This window comes from Pseudonaja textilis, chromosome Z (assembly GCF_049901715.1).
Source record: "Pseudonaja textilis isolate UNSWEBS1 chromosome Z, rPseTex1.2, whole genome shotgun sequence".
In the NCBI taxonomy this organism is placed as follows: domain Eukaryota; kingdom Metazoa; phylum Chordata; class Lepidosauria; order Squamata; family Elapidae; genus Pseudonaja; species Pseudonaja textilis.
In genome coordinates, this window is record NC_142008.1 from 41402624 (window position 1) to 41422587 (window position 19964).

Below are 19964 nucleotides of genomic sequence, written 5' to 3' on the forward strand. Positions count from 1 at the left end.
TTTCTTTCATTCATTAATGTTTTTTAAAAATTTAAAAATTTCTCTGTTTGTTGTTGCTTCCTGAATTTTTTGGTTGAATCTGTGGCAATGATGTAAGTGGAATAACTCAATGTTTTACACAAGCAAATACACCAAGAAAAAAAACTGTAGATAATTCAAAATAAAACAAGACTTCTTTTTGTTCCAACATTATTTATGATATAATCATCTGGATTTTTAATTTTTGGGACATGGGAATGAATATCTGAATGTATTAAACAAAAATGCACATCAACATTTTTTATCTTTAAGATAAATGGGGCATAAAGAATCTAAAGAAATAAATATTACAAATACTTTTTTTAAAAAAAACTCCTCCTTTCCTCCTCTCCCTAATCTATGTAAAGGTGCAATCATATTTCAGTGGCATATTCTATATCATTATATATACCAAAGTTTAATCTTTGGCATCTTTAGCTGTACAAGTGCTAGAGATCTGCTGCCAGTCAGGGCAGATGGCTGGTTTTAATAGGATAATAGTTGACTTTTATATGTACACTTCAGTATTCACAAAAGCTAACTTTGTTTTACAGATGATTAATATGATAAAGATTCTGACAGAAAATGCAGATACTGTATATGAAAAAATTGTTCAGTGTCAAAGAGCAGGTAAGGAAATTACTTTGCATTGCATGCAATTATTCTACTACATACTTTATATATAATTGTATTTTGTTTATTAAATTTATTAGCCACCCATTTCTCTGTGGGACTACTCTGGGTGGCTTAGATATTCTATTATGTATTATATATTCTATTAAGCAGAAGAAACGTACGGCTTAAAGAATTTGCAAAATGAGGGATGGGATCTGACTGGTATAACTACCGATTCTGTCTATTAGCGTCGCGCGTGCATGCGCGAGTCATGCAAGTGCAATTTACAACCTGCTGAGCAGCGCTGCGTGCAAGTGCACAGCAGTTGGAAAAAACCTTTTTTCCTGCTTTTTCAACTGCAGCTGTGTCGCACAAAGCAACTGCAGTTGAAAAAGCAGGAAATAAAGGTCAGGTAAGAGCCCGGGCGGGGGGACACAACAGCAGCAGATGAATTGGTTATATGAAAGAATGATTTGTATGGAACATAGCAGTACACTCTTTTGTTGGATTTTTGTGTGTGTTGAAACTCTCAGAACAACCCAAATTCATTCTTTTATATCAATCCTTTGACATTAAGTAACATTTCTCCACCATATCTGCTGTCCTGTATGATCATACAGATAGTCCTCATATTACAGCAGTTAATTTAATGATCACTCAAAGTTACAAATGGCATTGAAAAAAGCGACTTATGACTTTTCACATTTACAACCTTTGCAGCATCGCCATGGTTATGTGATCAAAGTGTAACCACTTGGCAACTGACAGTTGTTTTTAAGATGGTTGCAGTGTCCTGGGGTCATGTGATCATCTGTTGAAACTTCTGACAATGACAGTGAGGAAGCCAGATTCTCTTAATTGTGTTATTAACTTTAAAAATGCAGTGATTCACTTAACAGCTGTAACAAGAAATTATTTTCTTTGAAATATTGATTTGTAATATAAAATTAAGAAATTGCATCAGTAAGATATAAATAATAGTCATTAATGTATAAGAAACAATGCTGAACAGTTCATTTAGGAAAAATCAATTGGCAATGTGACTTTAAAGTTTGTTAAGATTTCATTTAAACTGCTTTTGTCTTTTTTTTCTTATAAGAAATAGAATAAACTAATTTTAAGAAGGTAAGAAAACTTTAGGACCTAGCTTAATATGCAACCCAGATTTACAGTAAGTCACTCTATAGTAATATACAATTATACAATCTTTGGAACAAAAAAACCCAATCATGTAAATTATGTTGGCATTTTGCTGTTTGTGCTGCAGTAGGATTTTCTGATATGAGAAGTAACACTAATAATTGAATAACCTTTTGTTGTATGTGAAAGACAGATGTTGATACTCTGAAATAGTTGTTGGTTAAAATACTTCTAATATGCATGTCGCATTTCTTTAAGAAATATCTCTTTACACTTTGGCTATTTTTGTATCCAGAACATTATACTGAGTAATGGCATAAATTACCAGTTTTGTAGCTCACATAGAATTCCACTAATATGAAAAAATAGGTAAAATGGCCATTGTGTTTCAATGTTTCCAATCAAGAAAATGCCTTTTCTTTGGATATTGGTTAAGTTTTGTTGTATGGAATCAGTCTGCTATGTTTCCAACATCGTGGCCCTAGAATAAAAAAATATTTTTTTCAAACTTTTTCTGGCATAGCTGTATGTATGAACATGTATGTAATTATACAAAATTATAGAAAAATTGAGTCATATCAAAAGACATTAGATCTTTGCCAGTTACATTATGAAATTTTCAATACTGCATTGTAAAAAATTCACAAATTTGTAATACTCATGTTTCCTCTGTAAGCACATATGTTCTAACTCATCTGTTTCAAGTTTATGTAGAAAAATTTGGGATTTGTTTAAACATTCATACTGCATTCTTAATGATGGTTTATCCTATTTGGCATCTGAAGCCAAAATATTGTATGAAGATTAAACTGTAATACTAAATTTTGTTTAGAAAACTTGAAGTCAGATTAGTAATTTATAATCTTCATTTGCACTTGTTCTAACTATAATATAACATTTTTCTTTTGTGAAAACAGCAAGAAAGCAAACTCATTCTCTTCATATGTATGTGTAATTTTTGCTCTTTGTCATTAATTGCTTCAAGTTGAGCCATTGAACCAAGTACTAAAAACATACTGCAATCTTCAATATATCTATATGTTGTTTATAATGGTGAACATGTAAGTTTTACATACTAATTATGCCCGGGAGTTATGATAAAATCACATTAAAATAACTAATTAATTGATTTTAGAAGTATCATGAGGTCTTCTAGAAAGAACCTTTGTAATTATTTATCTCACTTTGCATATTTTGCCACAGTAAATACAAGGAGAACTCAGAGAGTTGTAAATCTCCTTGTAGTAGAACAGCTGTGCCAAAGGTACTCATAAGAACCATTGAGTACTTCTTTGTAAAGGTAATTACTATATGCTACATTGAAGTGAATCATACTTCTTACCATTAGCTAAATAACTTACTTACTTTTGGTTGGTTGGTTGGTTGGTTTTGAAGTATTTCTTGGCAATTGTTTATCAGAGCAGTTCACATAATAAATAATACAATACAGAATAAATACTACAGTAAAAAAATACTAAATATGTAATTGTCTAGATAAAATAGAACTAATAGAAGAACTATAGAAACCTGGCACAGGAAATAGTTCCACAAATGGGATGTCACAAAGAAAAAAGTCTTAAGAAAAAAGTAAATAACATGAACCTTGATACTCTTTCAGCAACTATTATTAAAATTAAACATGTTTTTCAGTTGTACCAGATTTTATAAGATTTACATTGATAAAATATAAATTAGGCATTGCTTCGTTATTTTCACCTTCTCTTGTGCAGGTAATCCTTGACTTACAATCGTTCATTTAATGACAAATTAAAATTACAACATCATTGAAAAAAGTAACATGACCATTTTTCACACTTACTACCATTGCAGCATCCCCATGATCAAAATTCAAAGGTTGGCAACTGTCTCATATTTATGACTGTTGCAGTGTCCCAGGATCATGTGATAACCTTTAGTGACCTTCTGATAAGGAAAGTCAATGGATAACCAGATTCACCCAACAACCATGTTATTAACAACTGCAGTGATTCATTTAACCACAGTGGCAAGAAAGATTGTGGAGCAAAACTCATGTAATATCTTGCTTAGCAACATCAATTTTCGGCTCAGTTGTGGTAACATGTCAAAGACCACCTGTAGTTATTTCTTCGCATGCTACATTTTAGCATGCATAATTACAGATATATAATTTTACTGATTCTTAATAATTCTGCAATACCAAATTTAATTTAACCCAAACATTTAACTCTGCAACAGTACACTTAATCTAAGACAAACACATTATAATTCTATATTGTATAGTAATCATTTCTGTCTTTTTGCTAGTAGTTGACACATGTCAGTGAAAAAGAGGCAGATGAATGCTATTTTCATTTTCCATATTTGAAGGATAAATTGCACATATCAATAGCTGCTGAGCATACTTTTGTTATCACTCAAAACTTCCATTCAGTAGCTACAACTAAATGACAAGTTTTCTGTAAAGGCTATGGCCAACTCTTTGCTAGACAAAGGCTGCCCAACTTTTCTGAGCATATAGTAAAAGTTGTCCCCCAAAATATCTGTGACCTGAATGCATGTGCCCAGCTGCCTATTTCTGAATGTACATGAATTTGGATAACAATGAATAGTTTTTATGGAAAACACATTTTATTGTGTATTAAAAGTTATATTTAATTTGGTGGTATTACTATTTTTTAATTTAACATCTTTTTAAATGCTAACTTTTTAAATTAAAAAACGATTGCTAAGGCTAACATAGGATGATTCTATGCTGTGGTTAATACATTATTTTCATTCATAAACTGCTCTATGCTAGTATTGTAAAAGATGGAGACTTACTTAGTTTTTCCTTCTTGATACTCCCAACTTACAAAATCCAAATATATATGAGTTCTGTACATAGCCTGGTGCTAAAATGGAAAGCTTATTCACTATCATTTTGCTTTGCACAAGCAACAGTTTTAAGATTTATGCCAATGATTTTCTTTACTAATATAAGCAATATTGATTGGCATTTCAAAATACAGCACAATAAAATCAAATCATATTTTACTTTTTTGTCCCAGAAAAATAAGAGAAAGGGCAAGTTGGATGGATCTGTAGTATTTATTTATTTGTTTGTTTATTGAATTTATATTGCTGACTGTTTTTCTATGGTGACTCAAGGCAGCTTACAGAATATAAAACCTCATTTAAAACAATAAAATATGGAGACTTATTTAGTTTTTCCTTCTTGATACTCCCAACTTACAAAATCCAAATATATATGAGTTCTGTACATAGCCTGGTGCTAAAATGGAAAGCTTACTCACTATCATTTTGCTTTGCACAAGCAAAAATTTTAAGATTTATGCCAGTGATTTTCTTTACTAATATAAGCGATATTCATTGGCATTTCAAAATACAGCACAATAAAATCAAATCATATTTTACGTTTTTGTCCCAGAAAAATAGAGAAAGGGCAAGTTGGATGGATCTGTATTATTTATTTGTTTGTTTGTTTATTGAATTTATATTGCTGCCTATTTTTCTATGGCAACTCAAGGCAGCTTACAGAATATAAAACCTCATTTAAAACAATAAAATTAGTAAAAAGAATCAAATAAATTAATATAATACAATAAAAACACCCCCCCCACCCCACAACAGCAGATCACATGAGCATTTAATGGACTCCATTAACCCATCTAGGTTCCCTGGACCCACCGGCAGAACTAGGCCTTCAGCACCTTCTGGGAGAGTATTAGAGTGGGGGCCATTCCAATATCTGGGGGAATGATGTTCCAGAGAGAGGGAGCCATCACGGAGAAGGCCATTCTTCTGGATCCCACCAGGTGTATCTCCCTCGGGGAGATACCTCCCCGCTCTGATGGGTCAGGTAGATGTGACCTATCAACACTGACTGGGAGCAGCCGCAGAGGAAGGAAGTGAACCTTGATAACACAAGGCCTCTCTCGCTCAGTCCCCGAAGCCGCTTCAGGAGAATACTATGGTCGATGTTACTGAAAGCCGCCGAGAGGTCAAGTAGAGCAAGGATGGATGCACTACCCCCATCACACCAGAGATCATACAAAAGTGCAACCAATGCCATTTCTGTCACAAATCCAGGCCTGAGGAGTCATGATAATCCGTTTCATCCAGAAATTTCTGGAGCTGCCATGCAATCACCTTCTCAACAACCTTCCCCCCAAAGGGAAGATTGGGACAGGTCAGAAATTATCCAATAGGGTGGAATCCAGCAATGCCTTCTTAAGAGGGCAGACCACAGCCTCCTTAAAGTGCTGGAGCACTACCCTTCCTATAGGGAAGCGTTAATCACCGCCAGAGTCCATCTGCCTGTCACCTCCTGGGGAGCTTTCACAAACCATGAGAAACATGGGCCTAAAACAGTGGTTCCCTGGGGGGGGGCAATGGGCTGCCTTAGGGGGTGCTAAGAGGCAGCAGGGGGGCGTTCGAGGTGCCAGCTCCACAGGCTCCTGTGCAACAGTCAGTGGTCACCCCATTGACAGTTGCATTGGAGCCTGTTGAGTCAGTGCCTTGAACACCCCCTGCTGCCTCTTAGCGCCCCCAAGGAAGCGAGGTAAAAGCACATGCGCCGCCTCGTTGTGTCACAGGAATTATGTAGGGTGGGCCTTTCGGTATGTTGAGCATTCCTAGTAGAGGCAAGTATTGGGAGGTTTTGCTTGGTGGGCCAAGGCCTAGAAGTCAGTGCGAAGTGATGTCGGGGATTACGGGAGGTGGGAAGGGCACTGCTTGGAAGTGGCTGCTGAATGAGGGGCGCTAAGAGGCAGCAGGGGGGCATTTGAGGTGCCAATACTGCAGGCTCATCCCATTGCCTGTTGCACCAGAGCCGGCACATTGAACCGCAGCGGCGGCAGCACATTGGGAAAGTCACTCTGGCATTGCTCTACTTTCCCAAAGTGCCACTGCTGTCGCATTCTGTCTGTCTGTCCATGCATCCAAAAAGTCTGTCTGCCTTCCTGCCTGCCTTCTTGCCTACCTACCTGCCTGCCTGTCTTTCTGTCTACCTACCTACCTACCTACCTACCTACCCATCTATTTACCAATATAGATCTATCTATCTACCTATCTATCCATCCATCCATCCAAAAGGTCTGCCTGCCTGCCTGCTTTCTTGCCTACCTACCTGCCTGGCTGTCTTTCTGTCTACCTACCTACCTACCTACCTACCTATCTATTTACCAATATAGATCTATCTATCTATCTACCTATCCATACATTCATCCAAAAGGTCTGCCTGCCTACCTACCTATCTACCAATATATCTATCTACCTACCTAACTACCTATCTGTCTCTCTATCTCTCTATCCATCCATCCATGTTCAAAGTGCCGGCCCTGCAGGCACATTGGGAAAGTAGAGAAAAGCCAGTCAGGGAGGGAGGGAGGGAGGGGGGAGAGAGAGAGAGAGAGAGAGAGAGACCTGATGCATCAGATTGAAATGAGGCCTAGTTTAGACTGAGGTCCTTTTCCACATTGAAACATCTTTGCCAGCACATTGAAAGATCTTTAAAGGTTTTGTGGACAAAACATCATCAAGACTGCCAGGAAGCTCTCACATTTTGTGGAGGCTTTAAACAGGATCCATTGGACCAGATCTCCTGCCTAAAAAATTACTTTTCTCCAATGTATTACAGTTCCAATTCTGAAGAAGGCAAAACCAAAATGTACTGGTAAATTACAAGAACACACACATACTGTAGTAAACACTGAAGTTGCGTTCCACATGCCAACCCCATCCTTGCCTCCTGTATCTCCCATTATCCAACGCCACTGAAATAGGTTGCCCTCCTCTGCCTTCTCTGAGAACTATTCCGTTCTCCATCCCCAACACTCTTCCTTAAAAAGTGGAAAACCTCCTCCCACTGACAAACTGTCAGGTGAGCCTTACAAGCACTAAAGCACTTGCTCTCAGGATTATTTCTTTATTGCTGCCATATAATCAATACATTGAGAATTATGTTTCCCATCAATATAGCTTACACAATAAAACATTCTTAGCTGAAACTCAGTTTCTTTGTTCAGTATGTATTAAGCAATACATCTTTGTTCTTAGAAGGGCATCTCAGGCAGAGAATTGTTTGTATTTTTTCTGCAGGTGAAGAGACTATGATTTCAGATGCAAATTCAATATTTCAAGCTGTCTTCTAGTTCTTGAGCCTCCAACTGGGCGGATAAAGTAAATGTGCTGAAATTGGCTAAGAAGTTAACAGTGGCTGGAGTCTCCACTTAAGTGATGTGGGTCCTATGACTACCAATACATAGCCACTAATTCAAATGGAAAGAAACAATACCTTAAATAGAATTGGAGATTAAAAATTACCATTTTTCTTTAAAAGTAGTCTGTAGAGAACTGTATACATCCTCTCCTCATTTAGTGGCTTCCAGGGACTTTGATGTTAAGCAGAATGATTGCTAGGCAAACATGACTGAGGGAGACACAGTGAAGTCACTGGTTGCTGCTGGCCAAAGAGATTGCTTAAACAAATCATTTCTTTCAGAGCTGCTTTCCTCTGCAATGGAATGCTGCCCTAAAATGTGCTAACTGAAAATTAACAAGCTGAGGTCTATGATCTTAATTGATTAGAACCCTCCCATTGACTCATGTTGCTGCCTGAAACTGATCAGAACTACCCAATGCTTTTCTTCTCAGGCCAAGAAATTTTGCTGTAAATACTGCAATGCTCCAAAAATGATTTTGCATATAGTCACTGATTGAGGAGGTAGCCAACCAAGGACTGATTGAATATGAATTCTTTTGCAGTGTTTCTAGTTTCTGCACTGAAAACATGCTGAGATCCCTTTGTATATAATATCAAAAACAAATTATTTTAATACGTTTACAATAATTTAATTTCATTCCTGTTTTTAATGTATTTTCTAATTTTGATAAGTCATCGATTGATAGGAAATTAATAAGTGTGTTTCCTTTTTAGTACAAAAAAAAATCTTACAGTAAAAACATTAAAAGTTGAATAAGAAGGTTTAAATATTTCTTACTCCCCAGCAATGGAGTTCCATGAGAACTTACAAAATATAGGAGCAAAGGAAGGATTGAAAGAGAGAAAACTACAAAAAGCAGTGGAGAGTTTTACCTGGAATATTACCATTTTAAAGGTAACATTTGTTTATTGAAGTATTTTTCTATCATAAATTATTCCCTTTAATTTGTTACTAAAAGAATATTTTACTGAGATAATTTGGTGTTTCAAAAGAACAATTGATGCAGAAATTTACAGAATATTACTATTATGTAAATAATAGTAGGCGTGGTCTGTTGTAGCATCAGTTGAATATTTTTTGAATATTTGAGCTGATTTTTGAAAATATTTTGAGGAAGAAAAGGATTGAGATCGAGGAAACGGTGACTTGAGCATAAAGCAAAGTAATGGGACAATATGCCTGTTCAGGTGATACATTCCTGCAAGAGGGATAAGCAACAATTCTTCTCAAAGTCATAGATTTATTTCTGAAAGGCTATCCCAGCCCAACCCATCTTTCAGAGTTGTGAAAAAAATAGGAAGAAGAAGGAGTATTATATAAATATGTGATAAAAATCAAATAAATAAATATAAATACAAAGTGATTTCAATAGTAGGGAGCCCTTCATAATGAAAATCTCCATTTAGAATCCTGGAATGATGTAGACTAACTTTTCTGAGAAGTGATAAGTATTTTAAAGATGCTGTAAAGCTATCATATGTTTTTTAAAGTAGCAGCTGCTGCATTAACAGTAACAATTAAGAGAGAAATTAAGTACTTTTTCAATCTTTAGCAAAATTCATCAATAGAATTTAATGATTTAACCACAGAAATTAAAGTATTAACAGATTTTCTTGTTCAGTAATGGAATATACTTGCCTCATGCTTCTCTCTCTGCTTAACTGCAGGACATTTTTCCTTGTAAGTCCTGTCTGAATATAAAATCATACTGTAAAGTGAGCAAAAAATTGAAACATGCGATTAAAATGCAAAATTGTTCCCATTTGTCATCTGGAGTGTCTTTGATTCACCAAAAGGAAAGAAATGTGACAAAATTAGTGCAGCTGCTTCTTTGTATTTACCATCTAATTCAATATATATTTTATGGACAAAAATTTCATTTGTTTCTGAAGGCATCTATGCATTGAATAGTGGGATCTATTTTGATAATATAACATTTCAGGCTATTTATCTTTCTATCCCACCATATAACCTTCTGAAATCCTTTCAGTTTTAAAAAGTAATTTCATTTTAACCTCTTTTCAAGGTTATTCTGCTCCTGTTGTAGAGCTTTTAAGAATGATTAGTACATATAATTTACTTTGTCCATATTAGCTATATTGTTTGTAACGGTAAACTAGGATTGATTGATTTTTAAGAATAGTAGCTTAATTTGAATATAGAATCCATCTATACTTAGTTTTTGTTTCCAATAATATGATGGGATCAGCTATGCAGAAATTGGAACTTTCCTAAATAGTTCTAAGATTGCTGATGTTTTAAAAGCACTTGCTCATTGGTTCTGAAATATGATCAGTTTGAAAAAGACATGGTAGCATTCAGTTTTTGGTTGGAGAGATGTGCAAAATGTTCTGAGCTTGAAATGTTCTAAGCTAAACATTTGATGCTAAAGCATTTTGTTTTGATCTTGGGACAATAATGAGACATTGTCTTGAGTGTTTTAGCATTCCACAATTAACTTCCCATGGTACTTATATCCTTCAGGATATTAAGATTCAGAAAGTACATTGGTCGAATTATGTTCTTTTTGCTTGTTTGTTGAGCTTTGTAGGCTGGTTACCAAATGTAGAGAGCTAGTAACTAGCAAAGTGTATTTTTATAGTTGTGTTTTCATAATTTTTGTTCAAAATAATACTATTAATTGAGTGATGTGATTTTGCAGAAGATTGCACAAAAAGTTTGCTTAACTGTTGCTTTTGTTGCTTGCGATTGGAATTTAGAATATTGAAATCATCCCTCGGTCACTTTCTCTGTAGATTGGTGGTAGCACTCTGCAGAAATCATATCTATTTTTTGTAAAAAAATGAAGGAGCAAGAAGCATTGTTTCCTATAACAAAACACTAACTTTTTGAATTTTGTTCCAAGATAGCCCATAGAAGTAGAGTTTTAAAACTTTCTGAATATGACTATTCTGTTTCTTGCAGGGGAAAAACCATAATTAATGAAATTTGGGTTATTTTGTCCTCGTACTGATTAATTCAATGATTTCTTCCCTTTCCTGGTATTGTTTTGTTTGCTGGGTCAACACAGACAGAAGGCTCAATACAACTGGAAGCCATTCATTTGGAAATTTAACCTGCAAAGCAAAACAGGCCCATAGAGGCTATATGGGCCAGCACAGAATTTGTTCTGCTTGTATCATAATTATCCATAATTCAAATATAATTGCTTAGAAATATTAGATAAAATTATGGTTTTATATACCCGTGATAGAATTTTAAAAATAATTTAAAATTTTATTAATCACCAGTATTAATATTTATTAAAATTAAGTTACAGTATTAGGAATTGATATGTAGATCATAAATTGTACTTTACATATTGTAGTTTAAGTGTTCTGAAACTACAAGTAATGTATTTAATATTTACAGTCTATTCATGATTATGATTAGTGCTGAACAGGTTTGATTTAGCTTGTAGAGCAATTTTAAATCATATTTTGCAGAAAATATTGCAAGTGCAGACTTGTCTATAACAAGTGTATTGTAAAACATGGACGTTGGTCAATGTTGGTGTCTTCAAAAGAAAAAAACATTGCTTTGCTGATAATAGTGTGTAGCATGCTCCTGAATACCTGTGGAAAGGTACATTTAGATTCATATTCTTAACTGATCTACAAGACCTTCTTTATACTGACTGTAGGTAGGATGTTTCATTCTCTTATGCAAGAGTGACAGGAACTACAATTGCAGAAATTTGGTAAAGAAATATATTGTTTAGCAGCAAAGATGGACTGTAAAACTTAAAATATTTCTTTCTGACCATGGATTGTGTAACACTTAAAATATTTCTTTCTGATCTATAAAGCAATTTGTCATAGTCTAATCAGACTAGTGCACAAATAGAAGCTGCTAACCATATCTCCTCTTCCCAGTTCACTAAGAAGTCAGGCTCTGACTATCTTTTCCTTTGTGCCAAAAGTATGGTTTTTATTTTACTTGTGCTAGCGCAGTTTATCTAATATGCTTGCTTTCCTCTTAGGCAAACTGCTTCACTCTGTATTGAATCTGGAATATATACAGCATGCGCATGCACACCAATGCACTGGGTCACTGTTGTTGCTTTCTGCAGCCATTTTTCCTGAGCTACTACAATAATAACATGTTGTATCTTTAAAAAAAAAACATAGATCCATTAAGCATCTTCAAATCCAATATTACTATCAGTTGCAGCCATCTCCATTTTCTTTGTTAAATCAAGTATCTTTTGATCTCATTGAGAGTTGACATTATGGGTACCTAAAAGAATTTGAGGAGCATATTTAACATGCAGAATGACATATTGTTTCCACAGTCCAAATTTTAGTCATGCACTCATTTCAAGATATTTCTGAACCGTGGCAATGTTTGGTATATTATTGATCAAGATAAGTTATTCTGCTATGAATGTGAGCCATCAGCTATTGTCCCATATCAATCTAAAATTGAATAGCCAATTATTTGCTACTTGCTTCTAAATTCCCCACTACTTTGAAGTAACTTGGTTTACCAATAATAGAAGTGGGCAAGCTTCAATGAAATAACAAAGTTTTTGTTCACTTTGCTTAATAGTGAGATTGCAAATCTTGTTTTGCAGATTGAATTCAAAATGCAATTCACCAGGTTAATTTCAGCAAATGCAAACTTGATTTATGACAAGAGTAATGGAGTAAAATAAGTAAAATAAATTAAATAACGCATTACTCAGTTTTATGGAAATGATTCTGATAAAGTATATGATTCATTTATTCATATTTATTCTACTATGTTTTAAACTAATGGTCTTGTTTTTATAGGAAAATAAAAAGCAGTTTTATTTTGATAAGGAATGCAATTAAAGTGAAAGTTCCATTGATAAATGTCTCTTGCACAACAAACTAAATTGCCAAATATAATCAGTATTCTGATTTTTCCATTTCAATTGTCCAATTATTTGTCTTAGGCAAAAATATATATTTTTTAATTTCTATAAATACCTATCATTGATCAAAATATCATTGGATTTCATTATTCTTAGGAGTTACTGTGACTATGATTGCATTATCCTGACTGTAAGACAGGTGTACATTTTCTACCTTCTCCATTATAGAAACTTTGCATGACTTAATAATTTTTATCAGTTTGCTTTCATAATTACATATCTGATATGCAAGTTGAATTTTCCCAATATGTGAGATTCTAGACAGAACAGTTGATAATAATAATTCAAAATCTTTCAGATGTATGGTATGCTTTGATGGGTGCTGGTCCAGTTCTGTGTTTCTGAAAAATGCTACTCCAGACACTTTGGAATTCCCAATTGAATATGCAGTGTTTTAATTTCATCATTGAAAAAACAAGATGTACAATGTATGATCATTATAATTGCTGGATCACAAGCAATAATAAATTTCTCATGGTTTCCATGGTTCTTGGATTCCACTCAAAATACAAAAACGTTTGCTTTTGCCAAAAATTGTTTGGTGGGAAAGATTCTTGTCTTTTAAAAATATGTATTTGACTACTTGGATACAGAGCAGCCCAGCCGTCTTATCTTCATGTGTCTTAGCTGAAAGCGATCTGTTTTTCATCTTCGTGAAGGGGGGAGCTATTGTAAGATAAATCAAGGCTGGTGGACTTAATATTGATAAATGAAACTCCTTTTGTTCTTACAGGGCCAAGCTGATCTTCTCAAGTATGCTAAAAATGAGGCATTGGAGAACCTAAAGCAAATCCACGATGCTGCTATTTCATGTGGGTTGAATAAACCAGTATCATCTGCAAATGTTGAATCTTCAAAGCCTTGACAAAGCTCATAAGCAATATCTGGAAAGACAGCAGAAAGAAACTGAGAATGAAAGAAAATTCTCATTCCTTTGGAGTTTATAACTCTAACTTGCAGTTGCACAAGACATTTTTCTTTGCACTTACTATTTTTTGTGGAAGGGGAGGGAATCAATCTTGGAGTTTTAAAAGCACAACTGGAGAAGCTAATTACAATTTCTGAAAACTGTGAATGTAGCAACTCTGTATATGAAGGCAATTGAATTATTTTCATGGAAATAATATTGCTGGCTAAAGCATTCTTTATATATGTAAAATGCCATAATTCAAGAACTATAATGCAGAAAATACAATTGTTATTAAAAGAGAAACAAATCCAGTTTTGTTATAATGGCAAGGGAAGGAGCTTTTGTCATTGCTCAGAAAAGTGCCTTGATCGGGGCGGGGGGCGGGGGGATCTACTTATGTTGTATATACTTTCCTTGATTTAGGGTAGTTTGGACAATTAAACCCATTGCCGATACATGATTTGTAAAAATTGGAGAGGAAAACTGTAGAAGTTACACATTTTACTAAATTGTGTTACTGAAGACATAGAATTGTGTGATTAAGAAACTTGGCAGTGTTCAGATTGGGAAGTGCTATTGTTTGGGGTTTCTTTTGTTGTGTTGAGCCATAAATAAAAGGGGAATGTAAATACAACATGCTTACTCTGGGATAGTGCACTAAGGGAGAGCCATTGCATATAAAAACATGCAATTAATCTGCCAATAAATGCCTGAGTAAGGCACATACCTGTTTCCACCCAAGAATATCTGTACATGTCTAAAGCTAATATAAAAATGACCAAATTGTAAACGAAATTTTGTAAATAGTTTTTCTTATTTTGTGGATGTGAGGTATTCATATTAAAATGTTTTATGATACGGTTCCCGTATTAGTTGCCTAAACTGATTCCTTGCTGGTCTCGGGTTTTAATAAAGTTTTAATCTCTAGGTCCAGTAGCTCAGAGGTCCTCAAACTAGAGCCTGTGGGCCAGATACGGCCCACCAACGCAGTGTTTCCAGCCTGCACTTTGCCTCTCTCCTCCCAGCCACCACTTGTATGGCTGGCTTTTCCAGGTTGATGGGGGCCTTGGGAGGAGTGCCTCACCTGCAACAGCTGCAACCGGGCACGAGGGCAGTGTAGGTGGAATACCCTTGTGGTCCCTGGCTGCCCCTCACCCGCTGGCAGCTGCAGCAGGTGAGGATGCAAAGGGAGTGGCATCTGCCAAGGTGCAGGTGTCCATCAGCAGGGACTCTGCAGCTGGCCTTCCAAGAAGCAGGCATGATAGTGGCAGCACTGGCACCAGCAGCAGGCACAGCGGAGGGGAGGCATGTGATGCTGACTTCTAGTTACACCTGCTCCATCCCATTGGCTGGGACAGGACAGGTGGCTGCCCAATGCATTCAGCAGGCATGACCACATGCATTTCCTGTGCCTCTGCCCTCGGCTACTGCAGCCACTGCAAGAGAAGACAAGGTGAGGAGGGTGTGGGGCAGCTGCTGCCTACTCTGCCCCATCTGTTTCAGCTTGCAAGTGCAGAAAGCAGCATCCCTGTGGCTATGGCCACCCAAGCCCAGCTAGGATTGTGTGCCTCCCCTCATCTCTGCTGGGCCTGGGCAGCCAGGGCTCCAATGGGGATCCCCACTTTCCCCACTTACGGTGGCCCTTTTTTGCCTGGTGGGCCTGAGCGTGCTTTACCACCTCGGCCTTTAGAAAGGCCACTTTGCCTCCTTTGGGTGGGCAGGCCTGGTGCTCCAGGCGGCAACAGCAGTGACTTAATGGGCCTGTGTGAGCTGCTGGCGGCCTTGGTGCCGGTGTGTACGAGGGGAATGCACCTTTCTAGCTGGCTGTTTTGCCTCCTTCAGGCTGGGAGGGTCTGCCAAGCGGCGGAGTTGCAACCCAGGAGCTGCCAGGGGTAGACACCCTCAGTGATATGCCTCCTTCATCAGGGCTGCTCTGCAGGGAGAGCCAAGGCCTGCCCTGCCCTGCGAGGCAGCAGCTCCAGAGCCCTTTCAGGGCTCTGCCTGACTGACACAGATCCTTCAGACGGAGACCCCGAGGCTGCAATCTCTTCCTCGGACTGATGGCAGCCTTCTGTTTTGCAGCTCTCCCAACTGCAGTTCTGTTCCAAGATGAAGGTTGCAGCCAAATTCCCCGGTCAGCCGGCATTCTGAGAAGGCGCGGCTCAAGGGTAGTGGGCTTCCCTTCATGCAAGCGGGTGAGTCAGCAGGGCTTGCCCAAATTGGTATGCTCCCAACTTTGGGATGGGCACCACTTCCTACCCTGCTTCCCGCCATGCTTTGGGGAAGCCTGGATGGGCACTACATGTTGGGTCTGGTAGTGGACAGAGAAATGCCATGTTTCCCCCCCCCCTCCATTTCCTGCAGGGCCTGCTGGCAAAGCACCCCTTGTGCATCCGCCACTCTAGTCAGATGAGAGAGGAGAACATGCTCAAAGGGCAAGATTCACAAGGGGGCTGAGGAAAAGATGACCAGTGGCGACCTGCTCTACAAGCACAAGCCAAAACAGGAATAAGCGCATCTAGCAGTCCGCATCAGGTTCCTTTCTCCCTCCTCCACTTGCTTGGACGGCCAGCCCAGTGCTGGCAACTGGCTCCAGAGCCATAGCGTGTGCTAGCTGGAGGGATGGCAGGCTGTGTCTGCAGCCGGAAACCATTCCTCTTGCACACAGAGGAGTGCACAATGGTCAATGTGTTTCCGGTTGTAATTGCCCCGCCCCCTGACTTCACCACATCCTGCAGGATGAGCTTCCCGTCCACCACCCCACCCACTGGAGACCCTTTGATTCCCTTCCCAACCCTGCCCAAACCCACAGGCACCACCCATGTGAGCGATGTCAAGTGGGTCATGCCCCCTGGCCACACCAAGTCTGTCAAGACCACTCTGGCCATGTCCTTCCCATCCTGCCCACGGAGGACAGATACAATGCTGATCTGGCCCTCAATAAAAGTGATTTTCATACCTCTGCCTTAGATTGAGCCAGTACAGCTTAGGAAACACAAACACAAAATGGACTGCTAAATTGACCAGACCCCCACCCATCTGTCTTTAGGCAGATCAGTCTATAGTTCAGCCCTCCCAGCTGTCTGAGGGACCATGTGGCCCCTCTGTTTAAAAAGTTTGAGGACCCCTGGCACAGCTATTCAGTACTTTTAAACATTGCTGTGATTTGTTTTAAATTCATACTCTGTAATATGAAGATTACAAACCCAAGATCTGCCTTCTGAAGTTTATGCTATAAGCAGTTATATGTGCTTCAAAATAATAAACTGCAATTTAGTTGAAGCACATTTAATTAAATTTTTAGAGTTTTAAACCATTTTTAACATTTTGTTCAGAGTATATAGCACTTAGACTTATATACTGCTTCACAGTGCTTACAGCCCTCTCTAAACAATTTACAGAGTCAGCATATTGCCCCCAACAACCTTGGAAGGATGTAAGGCTGAGTCAACCTTAAGCCTGGTGAGATTTGAACTGCCAAATTGCAGACAACTGGCAATCAGCAGAAGTAGCCTGCAGTACTGCATTCTAAGCACTGCGCCACTACAGCTCTTGGTATAATTTTGTGGCATCATCCCAACCATTTTTATCCCTATTTGTAAGAGAGATTCCTTATTGATAATGCTACATCTTAACTATTAATCCTTTGTTCTTCACACAGGTCGGTGGTGGTTTCCCTAGGATGAAAAAACAGTTTGGTTTCATGATTAAGGTGCCTGGCTAAAAACTAGAAAACTGAGTTCAATGCCAACTTAGCCATGAAAGCTTACTAGCTTACTCAGCTTACTAGCTTACTAGCTTACTCAGCCCAACTGACCTCACAGGATTGTAGGAAAAATAGGAGGAAGGTATGTTGGATTGTTCACCCCCTTGAGTTATTTGTAAAAATAATAAAGGGATACTAATTAAAGAATTACGCAAGTAGTCCATTAATTAGTATTAAACGTCAAGTTTGATTTTATTGCATTATCTACTTATACACACTCCCATTACTATTTCTGGACATTAACTATAACCAAAAAATATATGGTTGAAAGCTATAAAAAAGACCATGGGCTCTAGAAGAGAATAGGATACTTGCTAGTATTGAACCTGGTGAAAATACAGTTGGTTTCTATTCTCTTGATTATTTTTCTGAAAGAATGTCCTCAGCTAGATTTTTATCTTACATAAGGGAGATTTTGAAACATAATTTATGCAAAGTAATCCATCAAAGATTTGATGGTGCAAAAAAGAAAATGATTAAGTGAAAACTCATTGAGCTTCGTATGTTTTCCCCAATTGTATGTAGGCTGATGTTAATCTAATGACAGCATAAGATGGGAAATTTAGAGTGTAATACAGGGAAGTCCTTTGAACATGCTGAGAGTTGTTTCTGACAGTGCAAGTATCCATTTTTTCTATGAAAGTCTTCCAACCACAAAAAGTCATGATAGTCTGCTTAAGTGGAGCAGCAACTGGATTTGGTCATATATTTATTTATTTTGACTGCTTTACTGTCCTAAATAATATAAAGATTACTGGGAGGTACCAATGTAAAAGATGATCTTAGTGTAATTCAGCATATGTAGGTTTATTTGCTGGCACCTTCTATTAAAGTATTCTGCTCTCTACAACTCAGTTTCAGTGAAAAAGGTTTCTTTCAATATTGGTTTACTACTAAAACAATATGCAATATTTGTTTCCAGTAAAGACAGTTCAACCTGTCTCCTTAAATAAATTACTTTATAAAGATAGCCCTTAAGTTATGATGTTCATTGAAACTGTTTGCTAAGTGATGTGATCACAAAGCTCCATGTCACATGGTTTAGCAATAGGAATCTTGTCGCTACTTATTGCTCTCGTTATTCAAATCTCATCAGTCTTTAGCTGAAGTCCCACCTCAATCCAAGCAATTCACAGCTTACCCTCTCCCACCTCTTAGCTTTAGTTCTTCCAAGGAAAGGGACTGCCTCATATTCAACTCCACAAATTGTCTATTCTCCAGCACGACGATTGGAGAATCCACAGATGGGTTGACACACGCCTTTCCGCCTGGAGACTGAGTCCATAATCTTTTGCCACACCCCTTGTCAACTGACTTTCCCCAGTTCATGACTCAGTCTTGCCCTGAGAGGTTGTAGCAAAGATTATCTCTCAGTCTCTGGTCAGAAGCGTGGATTCTTCAATCCTTCATTTTGTGCTGGCAGGTTAGCTCTCGCAGTACTGTTAAAGCACTGCCAAGACCTTTTTTCCCCCTTTTCCCCTTTTTCTTCCTTCAAGCCCTTCCCTGTAGCCTTCCTCACTTGCAGCTGTGCCTTTGAAATGGAAAATTTTTCCCATGCGCTGCAAGCCACTCAACAGCTGTTTTTTAGGCTTTTCTTGACTTTTCAGGCTTTGCGACTTCAGCAGTTTTAGCGGTTCATCTTTTAGCACAGCCCCTTTTGGCTTGGCCATCTGCTGCTGCCAGATTTTTTCACTGGGCAGTTTCAGGAATGTGGAGCTACAGGAAGAGTGTGCTGGCTACCTGTGCTGATGTGCCACCACAAAGCCCAGCCCTACTTAGCCCCATTTTAAGCAGCAATTATCAAGGCGCTGTCAAGATGGCTGAACAGCTTCTGTCAGCCAACAGCATGGCAGGGCAAGAAGCCTCTTCTTCTCCTCCAACAAGAGATCCAGCTCCAGAAGAGGTAGATCAGCCAGCCAGGAGGCAGCTGGCAAGATCAAAGCCAAAGCTATCTACTCTAGAAAACCTTCTAGATCTGAAGAAAAGAATGCCAATAGAAGAATGAAGGTTCTGGAGAAACAAATTTCCAGAGTGCAGAAGAAGGCTCAGCAGGAAAGTATTACATCTCTTGCCTTGACTAAAACAGTTATTCCCCCCTTCCCCCTCCCCCCCTCAGCTTTGCAAATTAGTGTTGCAGTTCCTATGAGCTGATCACCAGAGGGTGATAGGGAACATTTTTCTATTTTTCCAACTGAAGGTCAGGTTCAGACAGAGCAGTTTCCCTTTGACTATAGGACAACTGAAGGAGCTGATCCCCAGTTTAGGGAGAGGGCTTTAATCCCTGAGGCAACCTTTACTCCTACTGCAGTGGGGCTCCACCCAATAGATAGGCAGGGGCCTGGTCTATCTTAGGAACTCAAATTCCTCATTTCATTCCCAGGAGTTGCCAATACCCTACACCTTAGAAGT

General features: G+C 38.0%; 1 protein-coding gene across 4 annotated transcripts in view; it reads left to right on the forward strand.

Annotated features, from left to right (window-relative positions):
- Positions 1–14656, forward strand: part of PLCL2 (phospholipase C like 2) — a 233764-nt gene extending 219108 nt beyond the window's left edge. For 3 of the 4 annotated variants that reach the window (XM_087917668.1, XM_026708206.2, XM_087917669.1), the window contains exons 5-7: positions 573–648; positions 8764–8873; positions 13613–14656. In XM_087917668.1, the coding sequence (XP_087773794.1) occupies positions 573–648; positions 8764–8873; positions 13613–13744 (318 nt within the window). In that variant the 3' untranslated portion in view covers positions 13745–14656. The remainder of the gene's footprint in view (positions 1–572; positions 649–8763; positions 8874–13612) is intronic. The other variant, XM_087917670.1, reaches the window with a different exon arrangement.
- Positions 14657–19964: the final 5308 nt, after the last annotated feature.